This window comes from Drosophila takahashii, chromosome 2L (genome assembly GCF_030179915.1).
Source record: "Drosophila takahashii strain IR98-3 E-12201 chromosome 2L, DtakHiC1v2, whole genome shotgun sequence".
Lineage (NCBI taxonomy): Eukaryota > Metazoa > Arthropoda > Insecta > Diptera > Drosophilidae > Drosophila > Drosophila takahashii.
Window position 1 is genome coordinate 26730090 of NC_091678.1, and position 20321 is coordinate 26750410.

Sequence of the window (20321 nt, forward strand, 5' to 3'; positions counted from 1 at the left end):
TATTCACTTCACTTATGATTTCACAAACACAATTCACTGATCATAGTGGTGCGAAGAGAGTGTTCAGCTTTATACTTTTTTTCGAGCAATGTTTTCAGGTCTATGGCACCCACCCCTAACTGAACGCGCAGGCAGACGAAAAAGTATAAATACGTGGCTACCCGGGGCTGGGCGAGCATTCAGTGTGTTTTCAGTGTGTAAAGTGAACCAAGTGAAATACTCGTAAAGCAAAATGTCTGGTCGTGGAAAAGGTGGTTTCCAAGAAGTTGTGTTTCCGGGAACTTAGAAAATTGTCAGAAAGCGAAGTTTATTATACAGATAGTGACTGAAAATACAAGAATATACAGATAGTGACTGAAAATATCCAGTAATATACAGATAGTGACTGAAATTTTACCAAATACCGTGAGTGAAAAACAAGATACCAAAGTGGATCCGAGTACATTTAATGAGCAGATCGCTGCTTATTCAACGTCTTTAGGCATAAAAAAACCTGAACTTATTAATAACACAAAAAGCAAAACAATTAAACATCTGGGTAAAACGCGAAATGCACCTTACCTAACATCATCACATCTCACCAGGAAAATTAATCGTGCCTCAATCGAGCCGGTTAATATGTCTTTGGCTACAAATAATATGGATCCGACAGCAACACCTGAGCCCAATACCTCCAACATTTTGAAAATGGAGATCGACCTAAGCTCCATAAAGCGCCAGCGCGAAAAAAACCGTACTTCTGAGAACAGTGAAGAAGAGGACTACTCGGAAGATTCTTACGAAACTGAGGGGGAAGACGAGGAAGAACTCGAAGCCCTCATCACCAAAGAACAGCTAGACAGCATAATGGAGGAATTAGCCATCCTACGTCAAGAAAACCAGCGCCTGAAGGACGAACGTGCCGAATCAGCAGCCATCAAAAACAACAAATTTGCTCTGTTAAACAACGACGACAACAAGAACAACCAGGACTTTCCCAGGCTCGGAAAGCCGATCGCCAACAAAAAGCGATCAAAGATGACAGCAGCGACTGCGACATCACCTGTGACAACAACAACTGCAGTACCTAAACAAGTAAAAAATTTACCAGTTATTGTAGTTTTTAATCAAAATCCAAAACTTTTACAAATATGTCTGAAAACTATAATTAAGCCGGAAGACTTTATTCTAAACATTATTAACAAAAATAGGACAAATATTAAACTTTTCTCCTTAGAAGAGTTTGAGAAAACCAAGACACTTTTAACTGAACGTAACACCCGCTATTTCACGTACACGCCCAAACAATTAAAACCTCATACGGTTATTCTGAAAAAACTTCCTCCAAGCGTGTATGAGGAATCGGAAATTAAAAAAGCCCTAGCCGAATCAATACCTGAGCTTGTATTTCTGTCCGTTAAGCAGTTTAAGGAAGTCCTCTGGAAAATAACAATTCAAAAATCCGACCAAATAAAACTTATTTTTAAACTTAAAGCCTTACTAAACTGCAAAATTATCATAGAAGCTTATAAACCCCACGTGAACGAAATAAAACAATGCTTCAAGTGCCAACGTTTCAAGCACGTTGCCTCGAATTGTAGTATGGAATATAGATGCGTAAAATGCATTGAAAAGCATGAGCCAGGGCAATGCAAAATTAAAAAAGAAAATGAAGATAATATGTCGACCAATAAAGTCCAGTGCATAAACTGCATGGGACCGCATACGGCAAATGCAAAAATATGCCCTAAAAGGATGGAGATCTTAGAGAAACTGAAATGCAAACGAGCTGAAACTAAAAATAAATCCACTAAAATTATTCACAAAGCCATAAATCAAAGTAAAACAATCCAAGGGAGAAGTTTCTCCTCATTGTTTAATCACAACCCCCCAACAGCATCTAATTCTAACATAAAAACCACAAACCCAGCCCTACAACAGCACATGGGTAATGTAACAAAGTCAAAAAATAGTCAACAGATAAATGCTTTAACATTTGATGACGTAAACAATGATTCCTTAAATTTATTTGGGAAAAATATTGTACAATGCATTGAAATAATGCAAAATACTATAAAAAAATACCCTAACAACAATGACGAAAACCTAAAAAAACAAATTTTATTAGACTTTATCTTACAAATAGCCCAGTAACAATGCCTTTAAAATGTATTTTCCTGAACGTAAATGGTATTAGGCAACTAAGAAAACGTAATGAACTTAACCATTTTTTAAACACGCATCGACCTGATGTCATGCTAATTGCGGAACACCACCTTAGTCAAAACAACCCAGCCTTGTTAAAAAACTACACCTTCGTTAGACAAAATACTGGCACAAAAAGATGCAATGTATCACCTCAGAAACCAGGAACGTCGGTAGGAATATGCGTTAAAAACGGCATGAAATTTCTACAATTACATCAAAAACCAATGATTGCAATGGAGGCAGTAGCAATTCAACTAACTTACAGAGATCGGCAAAACAGAGAAAAAAATATAATATTTGCCTCACTCTATAATCGGCCACAAGATAAGCTTCACGTGCAGGACCTTAATGATCTTATAACGTCCTTTAACGTAATACCAAATTGCTCCGAGATCATCATCGGCTGTGATCTCAACGCAAAACATCCATCGTGGAACAAACCATTCTACAATCATCGCCACAGCAACCAATCTGGAACAACGCTATACAACTGGATTTCCCGAAACTTAAACCTAAACATTCTTTCTTCAAATGAACCAACCCGACCCAATCTAAATGACAAACCAGACTCGTCTATAGACCTATTTCTAACCTCAACCACAACGTCTATTGAATCGGGCTGCAGAGTCATAAAAGACTTTCCATCAGATCATTTCTCAATACAAATTATAATAAAAATAGCACAATCTCGGCTAGTTTATAATGATAGTAAATCAATATATAATTTCAACAAAATCAACCCACTACTCTGGAACAAATTAATACTACAAAACGTTCCAAGCATCCCCATCGATACAAATATAACTTCACCAGAAATAGATAACCACATCAAAACATTATCCGACGCCATTGCTAAAACCATAGAAAATCCCCTAGTGATCCCAAAACTAGAATTTAAACCAAATAGTCCAAACCGGCACACAATTAACCTGAGCAAACCATGCTTAAAGCTAATAAAAGAGAAGCGAACCCTAAGACGAACGCTATTTCGAAAAATAACATCCCTCACAATAGAAGAAAAAACCATAATCAAACAAACAATTAAAGAAATAGACATACAAATCTCAAACCACATAGAGCTAATTGAACTTAAAATCATCGGCAAGAGGCTTGCAGCAATAAACCCAAGCAAAATTAGCTATAAATCTATCAAAAACATAAATCCTCAAATTCCCAAACAAGAACAGTTTTGCCATCACATAATACTCAACGATAATGAAAAGAACTCCATAGACATATCAATAGACCAGCACACCTTTCCCACACTTACAACTGACTTCGCTAAAGTCAATGCTCTCGCCTGGTCTTTCGAGCAAACACACAAACAAAATCACCACATGACTTTAAGCAGCGAATCACTCAGAGCACACCGTTCACAAATAGAATCTACAATAACTGAGCTAACCTCTACCCCACCGAATCACATAATAACCTTCGATAATCAAAATACAGCCGAAGGCGAATGGGAAGGTTCTGAGGAACTTGGGTTTACCAATGCTGAAGAGCTTCTCGACATTCTGAAATGTAAAAATAACAAAAAAGGTCTAGGTCATGATATGACCAGCAATTTCATTTTAAAATGTTTTAATATACCTCTGCTTAGGCACTTAAGCATTATCTTCAACCACTGCATTATTCATAGTTACTTTCCCTTATACTGGAAGCACTGCAAAATCATCCCCATCCTAAAACCAAACTCTAACCCAAACCACCTACGTACCTATAGCTATTCTCTCCGCAATCAGTATGCTGTTCGAAAAAATAATAATGAAAAACCTAATTAAACAAGTAAAATCCAAAAATACCTTGAAAAATGAACAATATGGATTCCGAGAAGGGGTAACCCTAAACCACGCTCTGATATCAGCTAACAATTTCATCTTTGAAAACATCCACCGTAGGCGGGCTACAATAGCCTGTGCGCTCGACTTTGAGAAGGCCTTCGATACTGTTTGGACACAAGGTCTGATTTACAAAATTAAAAATATCTATCGATTTACCCTCAACAGTACAATGCAGATACATAGCTACTTAACGGACAGATCTTTTAGCGTTACCAGCCCTGACAGCTCGGAAAATTCAATGACTAGATTGATACCTGCAGGTGTGCCACAAGGTTCGATACTTGCCCCTTTACTCTACAACATATACCTAGCAGATATGCCATCATATGAATCCCCTGACCCAACTTCAACTACCCGAATAGAACAACTAATATACGCTGATGACATCCTCCTCCTGGGATCTGGTGGATCTGTTCATCGAACTGAAACAGAAATGAACAGATTTCTAGACACACTATGTGAATATTTCACTAAATGGCATCTAAAACTAAATAGCACCAAATGTGTCAGCACCATCTATAAAGGCCCAAGAACATGCAACCTCTATAAGAGTGCCAAAAAGTTTAATCCAAAACTATTTATTTATTACGATACCCCGATCCAAAACAAGAAACAATTAAAGTACCTAGGCATAATCTACGATGAAAAACTAAACTTCAAAGAACACACCGAGTACAACTTACAAAAAGCTACAATGAAATTGAAGGAAATACATCACATCTTTAAACCAATATTTAATCCATCTTATCATAGCAAAATTACATACTTGCGCTCTCTAGCTTACAGGAAGCTAATCCAACCTATCCTACTATACGGACACGTAGCCTGGATGAGTCTAAGCTCTGCCCAAATGGAACACCTACGAAAATTTGAAAGACACACTCTCAGAAATTCTATCGAACAACAAAGAAATCCCGAAACTCAACATTATTTATCAAATAAAAAACTATACAATATAACAAAAACCCAAAAACTAGACGAAATGCTTTTTAAAATACTTGAAAAATTCATCTTAAACTACAACATCGAACAGAACGAAATACCTTATAGGCACTCAACTGAACTAGTCACTGTAAACTTTGTAAGACATCTAGACTCTAGTGGAATTCTTTACGATCAGAATAGAAAAGTTATATTTTATAACAGGAAATTCCAATCGCTAAATACAAATGAAGGTCTAATATACCTCACTCAATAATAAAACCGACGTACATTTATTAACTGATAAACTAAAATCCTCCTGTACATATACCCCACCCCTGAACATGTAAATAGCCCCCCTCCCCTCTCCTCTTAATAATATTTAAGAACTACACTCATAAAAATTAATTTCTAAATTTTGGAAATCTCGCCATTGAATCGGCTTACCTTTGAAAATAGAAAAAAAATTTCTTGTTATTAGAAAATTGTCTTTTGAATACAGAAAACCTTTCTTGATGGAAAAAATTCAAGAAAGAATTTTTCTTAAAATAGAAAAATGAAAATCTCATATGTTTGTTTTGCCGTCGCAGCCAAAACACTTTTTTTTCGTATTTAAGGACAAAATCACCTTTGAATATATGAATGAAATGACCCTATAATATAGGAAAGTAGCCATTGACTTCCTTCGGCTTCCGAATGTTAACGACAAGAAAAACGAAGTGGGACGAAGGGCCTACTCGGCCCGACTACTACCCGGCTACCGACTTCTCTGATCCCCCGAGCGTCAGTTGTGAAAAAAATTCGTGAGTGATGGACGTGATTTTCAAGCGGATAAGAGGTGAAGCCTTTTTCCGAATATTCAAAGGTATGTAAATATGTATATAATTTTTTATAGCGGGCGTACAATTGTTTGTATGTAATTAAGGGATACATTTCAAATCTCTTTACCAAGTGTATACCAATTTAGGTGAATTGTTTTTTAGCTAAGAGCTACGTACATACATACATTTGTACATAAATTTGTGGGTGTACAGTTCTATAATAACTTTATCTTATGACTCGCATTTTATTTATTTTTCAGAATGAAAATACCTGCAGTTGCATCAGCCAAATAATTTGTTTGTCGAAGCTGTAATTTTGTTTTAAAACCTTCTAAGGTAAGAAAAATATGTTGTATTTGTTTGACATACTTATGTATGCATGTAAATATCTATGCATGTACGCGGCTCACCCGATCTGAAACCCGATTTTCAACCCTTTCATATTCTGCTCCTCTCTCTCGCTCGCTTGACCTACGCGTCGCGACGTTTCTCTCTTCACCTTCTTAAAACTGACACGATCTGCCCTGCTTACATTCGGTCTCCCTTCGCGCAAAGGACTGTATGTAAATATATATGTATGTATGTACGTGTCTCTCCCGTGCCTCCCTTTCTCTGAAATTCGATTTTCAACCCTTCATTTTCTACCTGTCTTGCTCCTCTCTCTCGGTCGTCTGTCCAACATGTTTGTATTTTGGCTATTATTAACATTACATTATTTCAAAAAAGTTGTTTATCTAAAAACAAATCATTGATATCCCAATAACTCTTTTTTTATAGATGAGGAAAGGCGAAGAAAATGGATCACCTTAGGTCATATGAAGTTCAACAGACCTTGGGTAATAATAATGTTTTCTTGAGTCAAAAATGTGTTATTTAAAAATGTTTAAATGTTAAGTGTTAAATGTTTTAAATATAAATAAATATAATATGCAAAAGAAAAAACAAATTACATTTTATTTTTAGGGTTTCAGTGTTAATATAAAACTTCCTTTCAAGAAATATTATTTCTTAAATCAAGAAATAAAATTTCTTGAAAGGAAATTTAAACAAGAAAGAATTTTTCTTGTTTAAAAGGTGCCTTTCTAAAAAACCCTTTCTTGTTTTAAGAAATTTAATTTCTTGAAACAAGAAACAAACCACCTTTGAAACAAGAATCGCCTTTCTTGTTTTAAGAAATATTTTTTCTTGTTTTTATGGTGGCTTTCTAAAAAACCCTTTCTTGTTTTAAGAAATTTAATTTCTTAAAACAAGAAATATTTTTTCTTGTTTTAATGGTGCCTTTCAAAAAAACCATTTCTTGAAACAAAGGTGAGGTCGCCTTTGGCAAAAATTCAAGAAAGAATTTTCTAGATTTTAAGGAAATTCTTCGATTTTTTTTTATGAGTGTAGATATAAGCAAAACCAAAACAACAACACTCACAATCTCAGGTTTTTTTCAAAAAAAAAAAAGATTTTTTTTCCCTGAACACTAACTGTTAAAGAACAAACACACATACAAAACCAACTTTAATGTAAGTACAAAAGTACACTCAAAAAATTTTTTTTCCTAAATTTTAGAAAATCGCCATAAAATGAAATTTTTTCTTAATTTTAGAAAATTTTCGTAATTTTAGAAATTGTTTTCTTGAATCTAGGAAAAAAGACCATAAAAACAGAATTTTATGAAAAACCTTTCTAAAATTTAGAAAAATGATTTTTTTTCTTAAATCAATGGTGTTTTTTCCTAGTTTGCTCTCCAAAAGTTTTCTTAAATTAATGGCGATTTCGCCATTAAATTAAGAAAAAATGTACTTCAGCCCTTCCTAGAATCTAGAAAGTCGCCATAAAAAATACGGTAAATTTTTCTAAATTTTAAGAATTTTTCTGAATTAAAAAAAAAATTTTTCTTGAAAACAGAAAAGTAGAATTAGAAAATCACCATAGATTTAAGAAAAACTTTTTGTATTTCTTTTATGCTTCTCACTCTTTCTTCGAAACGAAAAAGAAGAAGACAAGGGGTTAGTCCGCGGCGCGTTGCGACGACAGTTTTTGGCGTATGTATGTATATGTTTATGTGTGTTTGTGCGTATGATCGAGAATTTTCTTGTGCGTAGCTGTAACTTTTATTGCGTTGTTGTTTTGGAAATGCAGTCTCTAGCGAGAGAGTTGCTTGCGTTGCGCTGCATTTTGAACCCTTGTGCTCAGTTTTGGATGAGCATTCAAAGTAATAAGTTTGTGTTGAGCCCATTTAAGAAAGTTAAAGTGCGATCCCTCTAAAAGGCAATTAATAGGTAAGCAATTTAAATAAATTTAAATATAAATTTGGTAAGTGTGTGAAAATTTATGGTAAGCAAAGGGCATACTATTGCAGGCCGCAAATACCATCCTTCTCTAATATTAATTTTTATTTTCGATTGCAGGAATAATTTCAATTTCAGGTATTGTTGATAATTTGGCAGTAAGTAAGTAAATTTTAATAATAGGTAATATATTAAATACCTACATAATATTAATATTTATAATTTTTTATCTCTTTTGTTTTCTTTTCTCTTTTTTGTTTAGGAAATATTTATAATGTAATTTTTATCTTTTTTTGTTTTCTTTTCTCTTTTTTCTTTAGGAAATATTTACTATCTTATTTTTATCTTTTTTGTTTTGTTTTCCTTTTTTGTTTAGGAAATATTAATAATTTTCTTTTCATCTTTTTTATTTTCTTTTCTCTTTCTTGTTTAGGAAATAAAATAGTAAAATAAATATGTATACATTTTATTAAAATAAAGAAAATTTTCTGAAAATAAAAAAAGTCCTTTCTTATTTTAAGAAAAAAAATTCTATTTTCAAGAAAAGTACTTTCTGGATTTAAGGAAATTTTCGTATTTTATGGCAATTTTTCTTGATTTTAGAAAAGTATTTCTGCTTTTCAGAAATTCTTTTCTAAATTTTAGAAAATTCCTTTCTAAAAAATACGGTAAATCGCCATCGACTGAAATTCATGGCGAATTTCTTGATTTAATGGCGATTTCGGGCTGTTTTTTTTTTGAGTGTACAAATGTAAAGAAACTAGTGCCTAATGCCCCGTAAAGCTATAAGCGCAGGGCTAATCTATAAATAAATTTAAGTAACTGTAAACATCGAAATTGTCACACATGTATTACTCCTTTAAATGTAAACTGAACCATTTTGAAAATATTGACAATAAAGAAAGGAAGAAAGAAAGCTGGGCGAGCATTCAGTGTGTTTTCAAGTGAAATACTCGTAAAGCAAAATGTCTGGTCGTGGAAAAGGTGGCAAAGTGAAGGGAAAGGCAAAGTCCCGCTCGAACCGTGCCGGTCTTCAGTTCCCAGTGGGCCGTATTCACCGTCTGCTCCGCAAGGGCAACTATGCCGAGCGTGTTGGTGCCGGCGCTCCTGTTTACCTAGCTGCCGTGATGGAATATCTGGCCGCTGAGGTTCTCGAGTTGGCTGGCAATGCTGCCCGTGACAACAAGAAGACTAGGATTATCCCGCGTCATCTGCAGCTGGCCATCCGCAACGACGTGGAGTTGAACAAGCTGCTCTCCGGTGTCACCATTGCCCAGGGCGGAGTGCTGCCCAACATCCAGGCCGTTCTGTTGCCCAAGAAGACCGAGAAGAAGGCTTAATCGTTATAAAAGCGGAGCTCATTTGTACATACAAACATATACCCAACCGTCCTTTTCAGGACGACCACGTTATTACCAAAGAATAGAAGATTTACATATACGAATATGATTTAATTTCAAAAATAAACTATAAAACTGCTTGAAATATAACATTGAGACTTAAATGAACTCAAATGGTACAAATGGTAGGCTCACAATACTATTCGGAAGCTAATGTTTGATTTGTTCGGCCGTCGGTCCAGTAGATTAGTGGTCGAAAGCTACAGGATCTAAATGTTCAATTCTTAGATTACATTGGCGACTCACTCGTATTTCTTCCTCAAAAGATGTAACGAGTTGCCGTTTACGCTTACACTTTTCCGTTGCAAGCAGTACAGTTTGTACAAAATACATTCATCCCATGTGCATGTGTAGTTTGATATTTCAGTGACCGATTGTTTTCCAGCGCATTTTAATATTATTGTATTATAAATATTATTGAAAATTTGTCTTCTCTCGAAATTTTAATGGTGGTCCTGAAAAGGACCGATTGCTGAATGAAGTACAAGCTGTACTAGTTTTTTAACCGCCGAAGCCGTACAGGGTGCGGCCTTGCCTCTTCAGGGCGTACACAACATCCATGGCTGTGACAGTCTTCCTCTTGGCGTGTTCGGTGTAGGTGACGGCATCACGGATAACGTTCTCCAAGAACACCTTCAGAACGCCACGTGTTTCCTCGTAAATGAGTCCAGAGATGCGCTTTACGCCGCCACGACGAGCCAAACGGCGGATAGCTGGCTTCGTGATACCCTGGATGTTATCACGCAGCACTTTGCGATGACGCTTGGCGCCTCCTTTTCCCAAGCCTTTGCCTCCTTTACCGCGACCAGTCATTTTCACTCTTTTCTACTGTTAACACACTGCACGAAAGTCACTGAAGAACTAATTCCAAATTTTCGGCGTGCCCCTATATATACCTAAAACGCCAGAAACACGAGCGAGTCCGAACGATATGTCCGCCTCGCTCTCCGCTCGACAAATGAGATGGCCTCTGCTTCTCTCTCTTTTCAACCCTCCACGTTTTGCTATATAAGTAGGTAGCAAATGCGGCGATCGTTTATTGTGTTTTGAAACGTGAAGTGAACGTGAACAGCAGTGAATTCGAAAATGGCCCGTACCAAGCAAACCGCTCGCAAATCGACTGGTGGCAAGGCGCCACGCAAACAACTGGCTACTAAGGCCGCTCGTAAGAGCGCCCAGCCACCGGAGGCGTGAAGAAGCCCCATCGCTATCGCCCTGGAACTGTTGCCCTGCGTGAGATCCGTCGCTACCAGAAGAGTACCGAGCTGCTGATCCGCAAACTGCCTTTCCAGCGTCTGGTGCGTGAAATCGCTCAGGACTTCAAGACTGACCTGCGATTCCAGAGCTCGGCGGTGATGGCTCTGCAGGAAGCTAGCGAAGCCTATCTGGATGGCCTCTTTGAAGATACTAACTTGTGCGCCATTCATGCCAAGCGTGTCACCATCATGCCCAAGGACATCCAGTTGGCCCGTCGCATTCGCGGCGAGCGAGCTTAAGTTGAGACGGCTTCAACTGGCTGCCAATGCTCCAGCATACTTTGTACAAATCGGTCCTTTTCAGGACCACAAATTACGTTCAATGAGATATTAATTTTAATTCAGCAGCAGCAACGTATATAAAATTAAGAAATAGTCGGAAGTATGAAAGACATGGTCAATACTTTCAAACATCAGAAAAAAATCGAAAATCTATCAATATATTCTTATTATAACCTAGTGAACATAATGAAACAAAATAAGATTAGAAAATTACAGATTTTATATTTTTTCTTAATCGCTAACTTCATGGCGACCTATGTCTATGAACCATTTAGTGGAGTATTTTTGTCTTGGGTAAATATAAAACAAGTTATAAAAGACAGCATTTTGTGTCATATCTTGATGTAAATGACTTTAACTTTAATGTTTATCAACGAACGTGACAATATATGTTTAATTTCTTATTTTCAAATATGTTTTTAAAAACATTTCACTTGTGATTTCGGCAAACTTTTAAAATTAGTATGGTTTAATGGGACAAGAACGCTCAACGTTAAACATAAGTAATAAATTGAAAACTTATTTAAAACAGTCTTAAAATAAAACATATACATTATTCAATGTATTATTTATTATATTATATAAAAAAAGATTCAAAAATACATATTTTATGTTTTTTTAGGTTAAATGAGTGCGACTTCTACGTACGCACACTCTAAAAATGAGTGTGGTTCAATGGGACAAAAACGCTCAACATTAGACATAATTAAAAATTCGAAAAATTATTAAAAACAGTCTGAAAATAAAACATTTACATTATTCAATGTATTATTAATTATATTATATAAAAAAAAGATTCAAAAATATATAATTTATGTTTTTTTGTAAGAAAAATTGAGTGCGTGAAGCTGCACACTTTTAAAATGAGTGTGGTTTAATGGGACAAGAACGCTCAGCATTAGACATCAGTAAAAAATCGAAATATTATTAAAAACAGTCTGAAAATAAAACATATTCAAAATTATATAATTTATGTTTTTTTTGTAAGAAAAATTGAGTGCGTGAAGCCGCACACTTTTAAAATGAGTGTGGTTTAATGGGACAAGACCGCTCAGCATTAGACATCAGTAAAAAATCGAAATATTATTAAAAACAGTCTGAAAATAACACATATACACTATTCAATGCTTTACTTATTATGTTAAATAAAAAAAAGAATCAAAAATATGTATTTTATGTTTTTTTTAAATGTAAAATTCAGTGCGGCCTCTACCTAATTCATATATGGGACGCAAAGTATCCGAATTTGGAAAAACTATTTATAAAATTGCCTGAAAAGCTAAATCCACTTAAACAAAGACAAAATTCATTTTATAAAATTGCAAATAAATGTAATGTTTCGAAAGATTGATATTTTTAACAGTCCGAAAACTATTATCGAATGTAGTCTGATAGACAACTTTGTACGTAGCCAAGGGACAACTTGAAACAAGAATTAAAATACCTAAATTAATGATAAGTGATTATATTTTTGGTTTTTCGTAAAGTAAAAGGTTCGAGTTTTATTTTTTATACCCTTGTAGAGGGTATTATAATTTCACTCAGATGTTTGCAACGCAGTGAAGGAGACGTTTCCGACCACATAAAGTATATATATTCTTGATCAGCACCAATAGCCGAGTCTATCTAGCCATGTCCGTCTGTCCGTCTGTCCGTCTGTCCGTCTGTCTGTCTGTCCGTCTGTCCGTCTGTCCGTTTCTATCCGAACTAGTCTCTCAGTTTTAAAGCTATCGCGATGAAACTTTCCCGAAAGTCTTCTTTCTATTGCAGGTAGTACATATGTCGGAGAGAGCCGGATCGGACCACTATATCTTAAGGCTCCCATAGGAATATTCAAACAAATATAGGAAATATCATTGTAACTTTGTAGGAAGTAGGCGTTTTGATTTTTGACAACTTAAAAACAAAATTTAAAAAAAATAGACACGCTGAATCTAAAATCCCTGGAACTGCACCGAGTGAGCATTAAACTATAGGTATTTACTTTATCTGCAAGGGTATATAAGCTTCGGCTGGCCGAAGGTAGCTTCCTTTCTTGTTATTAACAAGATTCCAAATATTTCAGAGATTTCATATTTTAAAATGGGTTTTTAAAAAATTTGTTCATGTTACGAATGTCAATGTTGAAGTTCATGCAGCAATAAAAAGTCACAAAAACAAGATACTTGCAATTCGAAAACGGTAATTGATTAATTCATCTTTTAAGGATGTATACCAATAAAAACATATTTTCTATTTAAAATCTTAAGCACTGAAAACAAGAAAATAAGTTTGCACTTCAAGCAAACATTAGCAGAGCAAATGACTGATGCCAGATCCACAGTTAAAGTGCTCTCCTCCTCGATTCTCATCCGAACGAAGGAGGTCGGTAACGAGCGCGCGCGCCATTTTCTAAACAAAAAAGTGTTTTTCAGTGAATAAAAATGTCTGATTCTGCAGTTGCAACGTCCGCTTCCCCAGTTGCTGCCCCACCAGCGCCAGTTGAGAAGAAGGTGGCCGCCAAAAAGGCATCTGGATCCGCTGCTACAAAGGCAAAGAAGACCACTGCCCCGCCATCGCATCCGCCAACTCAGCAAATGGTAGACGCTTCCATCAAGAATTTGAAGGAGCGTGGCGGCTCATCGCTTCTGGCAATCAAGAAATATATCAGTGCCACTTATAAATGCGATGCCCAGAAGCTGGCTCCATTCATCAAGAAGTACTTGAAATCTGCCGTGGTCAATGGAAAGCTGATTCAAACAAAGGGAAAGGGTGCGTCTGGCTCATTTAAACTGTCGGCCTCCGCCAAGAAGGATCCCAAGCCAAAGGTTGCGTCTGCTGAGAAGAAAGTGAAAAGCAAGAAGGTAGCCGCCAAGAAGACCGGAGCCACCGCCAAGAAGGCTGCCACGGGAGCTGCCGACAAGAAGCCCAAGGCTAAGAAGGCTGTTGCCACCAAAAAGACCGCCGAGAAGAAGAAAACGGAGAAGACGAAGGCCAAGGATGCCAAGAAAACTGGAACCGTAAAGGCAAAGCCAGCAGCAACAAAGGCCAAGTCGACGGCAGCGAAGCCGAAGGCGGCCAAAGCACCAAAAGCCAAACCAGCGGCGTCTGCTAAACCCAAAAAGGCGGTGAAGAAAGCAGCTGCTCCTGCTACCGCTAAGAAGCCGAAAGCCAAGACTGCGGCTGCTAAGAAGTAAATTGTGAAAAAGTACAGTACCTGGTACACGCTCGCAATCGCAATTTCAGATTTCGAAATCTAAAATTAGTTTAACAAGCCCTTTTCAGGGCTACAACTTTGGTTAACAAGAGAAAGGAACTTTCAATTGAAAACATATTGTACATTTAATGTATCCATTTATATTGTGGCACCTGGCCGCCAGTAGAAAGTATATCAGTATACCAGGTTCATAGAGGAGACATTGCACAATTTCTTTGTAAATAGATGTTAATGATTAAGTCCTTTAAAAAAATGGTGCACCAAATTGATAATTTTATATTTTATGGCAAATGGTTTATGGTATATTGAAAATTTAGTTTCTTTGGTAAAATATGTTGTGGCCCTGAAAAGGGCCGTTTTGGATCTTTCTCCGCATCCGCAGCAAGAGAAAATTACTTGGAGCTGGTGTACTTGGTGACAGCCTTGGTTCCCTCACTAACGGCGTGCTTGGCCAACTCTCCGGGCAGGAGCAGGCGAACAGCCGTTTGGATTTCCCGACTGGTGATGGTCGAGCGCTTGTTGTAGTGAGCCAGACGAGAGGCCTCGGCAGCAATGCGCTCGAAGATATCATTCACAAAGCTGTTCATGATGCTCATCGCCTTCGACGAAATGCCGGTGTCAGGATGGACCTGCTTCAGGACCTTGTAAATGTAGATGGCGTAGCTCTCCTTCCTCTTGCGCTTCTTCTTCTTGTCGGTCTTGGTGATGTTCTTCTGGGCCTTGCCAGCCTTCTTGGCTGCCTTTCCACTAGTTTTAGGCGGCATTATTCACTTCACTTATGATTTCACAAACACAATTCACTGATCATAGTGGTGCGTTTCAAGTTTCAAGTTTATTGTCTTAGGTAAATAGAGGTAGTACAGTGGTGATACCTTAAAAATAGTACAGTCTTGGTTGACAAATTCAAGCTTACTTAGATTATGAGATTCTTTGTATTTTGCCTTATGCTTTAAGCTTATCAAGGCGTGAGTATCATTTGAGGTTAACAATTTTAATTTTAAGTTTTGATTTGCTGTAATGTATGGATGAAGGGAATAGTGGGGTAATGTATGCTGCATATAATTAGTAAGGAAAACAAGTTTATTGATTTATATTAAAGATTAAATCCTCAGGACTTAGGGATTGACGCTGCCTGTGGTAAAAAATCAGATTTTGGTTCATGTCATGTATTATGCCTATTTCTTTTAGGTGTTTTATGTTTTTAATTGTTAAATGGTTAGTTGAGTAGTTGGGAGGTATTCTTGTTTGTTCAATGCTTTCTTTTATTAGAGCATTTTGGGTGTTTTTATTATTTTCTAAGAATTTTTCTATTATATCAAATATAAGAGTGTCTACCCGTCTTGTTTTTGTTAGTTTGTAAAGCTCTGTATTGTTCATATAGTGCCTAGTGATTAAGTTTCTGGCAGCAGAACCAATAGTTCTGCGTAGGATTTTTCTTTCATAAAGACGCAAGTTTTCCATCTGCCTTGATTCTATGTTAAACCAGCCAATGTGGCCGTATACTAGGATTGGCTGAATAAGTTTTTTATAAATAAGCGCCTTGATTTTTGCTAATTCGTGGTTGGGACCAGCCCCATTGTCACTTATTGGTCCAAATATCTGGTGTATTTTGTTGAATTGTAGTTTAGCCTTCTTAAGGGTATTCATAATGTGATTTTTGAAGTTTAGTTTTGCATCATATGTTACACCGAGATATTTTAGATCGGCGCTCATCTTAACTCTTGTGGTGCTGTTTATAAATATATTAGGTTGAAAAGACCGTGCGTTTGGATAAATATCACTTACTCTTTGACCTTTGATGAAGCATCCCTCACATTTGGCCGCGTTTAGTTTAAGGCGCCATTTTTTAAAGTAGACGCATAGCTGGTCTAAATACAAATTTAAATCAATTTCTGCGCTAGCAATTCTAGCTCCTAAGGACAAGATAAGTATGTCATCTGCATATATCAAGGGCTGAATGCAAGCGGTCGACGTTGAGTTTGGACTTCTTTGAAAATCAGGCATGTCGGCTAAGTAAATGTTATAGAGTATCGGAGCTAGGATGGAGCCTTGAGGTACCCCTGCGTTTATTCTTCGTATTAGTGAGCGTTCTGCGCCATCAGGGCTACAGACGAAGAACGATCTTTGGGTAAGATAGTTGTTAACGATCCGTGTTGTATTTGAAGGGAAGTTAAAGATTTGGGACATCTTGTAGATTAGTCCGTTTGTCCACACAGTGTCAAAAGCTTTTTCAAAATCAAGGGCACACGCTATTGTGGCTCGTTTTTGAGAAAGATTTTTAAAAATAAAGTTATTGGCAACTGCAAGGGAGTGGCTTACTGATGTATTTTCTCTAAAACCGAACTGGTATGGTTTAAGAATTTGGTTTGCATCAAGATGCTTTTTTATTTGGGCAAATAACATTTTTTCAAAGAGTTGGCTTATAGCCGAAAGGATAGTATAGGCTTGGAGACTTTCAGGTTTAGCCTTGTTTTTTGGTATCGGGATTACTCGCCCACATTTCCAGCTGGTGGGAAAGTATCCAACATTGTAGCACTGGTTAAATAGTTTGGCAAGGTGGCCAAGGACTAGCATATTGCATTTTTTTAAAAGGAAATTGCTAGAGCTATCTGGTCCTAGCGTCTTCTTCCCATTGCCGTTAGAAACCCAATCTAGAAGTTGACTAGCATTTGTAAAGCCTAGTTCTTCAGCTCCTCTCCATTTACCATCTGCACTAAGGTTTTGGTCAAAGTTCACAATTTTGGATGTGGTAACAGGATTTCCGTCAAATGCGTTTAAAACTGACGTGTCAATATGTCTGGCGTGCTGTCGTAGTGCTATACTCTCTGATGATATGCTATCATTTTGCTTGTGTACCTGTTCGGATGACCATGCTAGCGTGTTTATTTTTGTAAACAGAGAATGTATGACATCGGGAGTTGGAATATCAATTGTGGTTTTTTCCTCAGCAGTGAGGTGGATATCATGATTGAGGTGTTCTATTGCTAAACCTGTGTTTGCTAGCGACTTTATGCTAATATTTTGTGGTTGGATATGTTTTATTCTGTTTTCTATATATTTGAGGTGGCTTATTTCAAGCAGATTATTGATTTGTGTGGACAGTTCCCTGATTAGTGTTATAAATTGGGTTTTTTCATGTGAGACTAGCGTCAGTCGACGTCTGAAGAGGAGTCGCCTTAGAGCTCGACGGCTCTCAATTAGATTGAGGCATCGCTGGCTGAGTCTAACAGTTTTTTTCGCTTTGGTCGGGTCAATCAATATTTTTGGAACCGCAGATGGAGAGCTTAGAGCCTTCTCCAGAGCTTGATTAAGTTTTTCTACATGAACATCAATATCGGCTATGTCTAGAGTGTCATGGTTGGGTATTGGCTGCACGTTTCGGAGTACGAGCGTGTTCCAAAGAAGATTATCTATTTTGCCGAAATTGTGGATGCATTTAGGGTCCAATTGCGCTAGGCGAAAAGGTCCCAGGCGAATTTTTAATTCTACACCGAAATGATCCGATGAGAAGTCCTTAAGAACCTTGCATCCAGTACCTAAGCTGACAGGCAGTTCGGTCGAACAAATAAAGAAATCTATAGATGTGTCTCTATGGTTTTGATTTGGGCGAGAGTGCTCTTCTGTGGGATGAAGGATAAGACCTGGTTGCGCCAAGAGCCAGTTGAATAATATTCGTCCATTTGTGTTGAAATGGGATTGGCTGTGGGTTGGGACATGCCAGGATGGATGTTTGGCATTCAGGTCACATCCTATAATGACGTGGCTATTGGGAGATTGGATTGAGATGGAGTCTGTTATTTTATCTAGGTCTTGCACGTGCAGTGGCTCATTAGGTCGTAGGTATAAAGATACTATTACTATGCTATGACAGGTTCCGCCTTTCCGCATTTCAATAGCTACTGCTTCTAGGAACCGTAATGGCCCCATTTCAATGCGTCTGTATTTTGTTCCGTTTCTAATGCAAATTGCAACCGAGGAACCCCGGTTTTCGGGTCGGTGTACCTGTCTTCGTTCTATTCTAGTGTCCGTCGCTCTTGTTAATTGGCGGACAAAGTGATAATAAGCTAGGTTAGTAGAGTGTCGCTGGCCCAGACGATGCTCTGCTATTAGCATTGTGTCCGGCCTGTGTTTGTTTAGGAACAGATTTAGATCGTTTCTTTTTTGAAGAGAAACGAGAGAATTGACATTTTGGAAAATACATTTCAGTTGCGACATTAATTTATTGATAATTGAAACAAGAAGTCAAGGATGATCTCCTGCTTCTGTCGTTTTTGTTCATCATGACTGAGGCTCGCTATTCCTGAGTACTTTTTTGTCGCACTTTGCATGATTTGAAAGCATGACATTGTATCCTTCCCGAAGGCTTCAACCGTGTCTCTTTTGAAAGATTCAAAGGATTGGGTCGGATTTAGCCTTTTCTCCATGAACTTGCTGAGTTCGTGGCTAGAAGTGACTACTCTTTGCTGAGGTTGCACTTTTTTTGTTGTGCCTTCCTGTTTGCCTTTTTTTGAGAAAAGAGAAGAGAAGGTAGTTTTCCCTCTAATAAGTGAGAGGCTTTCAGCTTGAGTAATCGGACGATTGATATTTATTGTGGGTGATTTCCTGTTTTGAGTTTGTTTTTCTTTAGCTGCAATTCGTGTTGGACAAATGGGTGCATTTGCCGTGTGAGGACCATTGCAGTTGACACATTTGGCTTCAGTCTTATCGGACGGGTTCTCTGACTTTTTAATCTTGCAATTACCAGGACCATGGTCTCCGGTACATTTCACACAACGGTATCCCATGTTACAGTTGATAGCCATATACGTGTATCGCTGACAGTTACGACATTGCATCAAATAATTTTTATTTTTTTTCAGACCTTCTACTGCAATTTTACAATAAAGCAAGGCTTTTAGTTGGAAGACTTGTTTCTTTTCTTCAATGCTAGCTACCTGCACTAGCCAGAATTTGTTTTTAAAAGGCTTTACTGATATACATTTTACAGTGGGCAAGCTTTCTTAAAGGGCGGTTAGTATGTCATCTACTTGGAAGACATCAAGAGGGAGTTTTTTAAGGACTATTGAGTGCGGTTTTAGTTCTTTGGGGGTATATGAAAAGAATTTAGCTTTATTTTTTGACAGTAATTCTTTTGTTTGTTGGTAGTGTTCTAGGCAGAATACCTTGACATGGATTATGTTTTTGTTTATTATATTTAGGATAAACTTGTTGTCCTTAATAAAATTTTGCAACATACCTGTTAATGTTTTTGGTTCTGCATTGTAAACTATAATTATTGGAGGAATCGCCGCTTTTGGTGTAGTTATCTTCTGGATACCCTGGGGTCCTCCTGGTTTTGACGATTTTTTGCCGATGTTGTTGCTGCTGTTGTTGCTGATGTTGTTGCTGATGTTGACATGACGAGGGCTGCTGACGCTGACCGCCTTTCGATCCCTCTTGCCGTCTGACAGAGACGGGTACTCGTTTTCGTAGTTGCTGTTGTCGTTGGCCAGGTGCATCATTTTTTGTTGTCGGTTGATGTAGGTATAGCTCTTTAAGACGTTTGTTTTCTTGACGAAGGAGTTCAAGTTCTTCCATTAACCCACTGAGTTGCGATTGGGTAAGGTTGACATGCTCATCACTTTGCTCCTCTTTTTCTTCTAGGTCGGAAGGATCGCTGCTGCTCTGACCATCATCGTCCGACGATTCATCACAGTGTTCTCGTTTTCTGGAGGCTTCTTCGAAGTCCATTTTTTGGTAATGGCTATAACTTGATACGTTTGCAGGGGCTGCGAGCTCTGGAGGGTCCAAGATGTTGGACATAACGGTTGATCTTTCGATTAAGGCACTATCGAATTCTTGGAAGTTTTTGACGTTTACCGTATACGGCTCATTTCGCACTTTTTGAGTCTTTGTTGTAGACTTTAATTTGGCTTTTCGATTTATAGCAACTGCATATGCAGATTGCTGGTTTTCATTTTTGATCACAGAATGATCCACTTTGATTATTGCAGTCACTGTCTGAATTGATTGGTTTTCTCAGTCACTATCTGGAGGTAAGCTTTTGGTTTGATCACTGGTTGAGGTTGAGACTTGAAGCTGCCTTTCCACTAGTTTTAGGCGGCTTTATTCACTTCACTTATGATTTCACAAACA

General features: G+C 37.4%; 4 protein-coding genes, 1 long non-coding RNA gene and 1 pseudogene across 5 annotated transcripts; 4 read left to right on the forward strand and 2 right to left on the reverse strand.

Annotated features, from left to right (window-relative positions):
* Window positions 1-5637: 5637 nt before the first annotated feature.
* On the forward strand, window positions 5638-6679 carry LOC138911979 (uncharacterized). Its single transcript, XR_011417614.1, has 3 exons — window positions 5638-5817; window positions 6034-6109; window positions 6551-6679. It is a non-coding gene; the product is annotated as an uncharacterized lncRNA (long non-coding RNA).
* A 2338-nt stretch (window positions 6680-9017) lies between these two features.
* Window positions 9018-9392, forward strand: LOC123002833 (histone H2A-like). Its single transcript, XM_044393469.2, has one exon. The coding sequence runs from the start codon at window positions 9018-9020 to the stop codon at window positions 9390-9392; it is 375 nt and encodes a 124-aa protein (XP_044249404.1).
* Window positions 9393-9953: 561 nt separating this feature from the next.
* On the reverse strand, window positions 9954-10265 carry LOC123002850 (histone H4). The gene has a single exon (XM_044393486.2). It carries the CDS (start codon window positions 10263-10265, stop codon window positions 9954-9956), a length of 312 nt encoding a protein of 103 aa, XP_044249421.1.
* A 273-nt stretch (window positions 10266-10538) lies between these two features.
* On the forward strand, window positions 10539-10948 carry LOC123002831 (histone H3-like; annotated as a pseudogene).
* Window positions 10949-13413: 2465 nt separating this feature from the next.
* LOC123002828 (histone H1-like) lies at window positions 13414-14166 on the forward strand. Its single transcript, XM_044393463.2, has one exon. It carries the CDS (start codon window positions 13414-13416, stop codon window positions 14164-14166), a length of 753 nt encoding a protein of 250 aa, XP_044249398.1.
* A 412-nt stretch (window positions 14167-14578) lies between these two features.
* Window positions 14579-15730, reverse strand: LOC123002839 (histone H2B). The gene has a single exon (XM_044393477.2). It carries the CDS (start codon window positions 14948-14950, stop codon window positions 14579-14581), a length of 372 nt encoding a protein of 123 aa, XP_044249412.1. The 5' UTR covers window positions 14951-15730.
* Window positions 15731-20321: the final 4591 nt, after the last annotated feature.

Bases quoted from the DNA above. Each gene is read 5' to 3' on its own strand.
- LOC123002833 (XM_044393469.2), top strand. From the start codon at position 9,018: ATGTCTGGTCGTGGAAAAGGTGGCAAAGTGAAGGGAAAGGCAAAGTCC.
- LOC123002828 (XM_044393463.2), top strand. From the start codon at position 13,414: ATGTCTGATTCTGCAGTTGCAACGTCCGCTTCCCCAGTTGCTGCCCCA.
- LOC123002839 (XM_044393477.2), bottom strand. From the start codon at position 14,950: ATGCCGCCTAAAACTAGTGGAAAGGCAGCCAAGAAGGCTGGCAAGGCC.
- LOC123002850 (XM_044393486.2), bottom strand. From the start codon at position 10,265: ATGACTGGTCGCGGTAAAGGAGGCAAAGGCTTGGGAAAAGGAGGCGCC.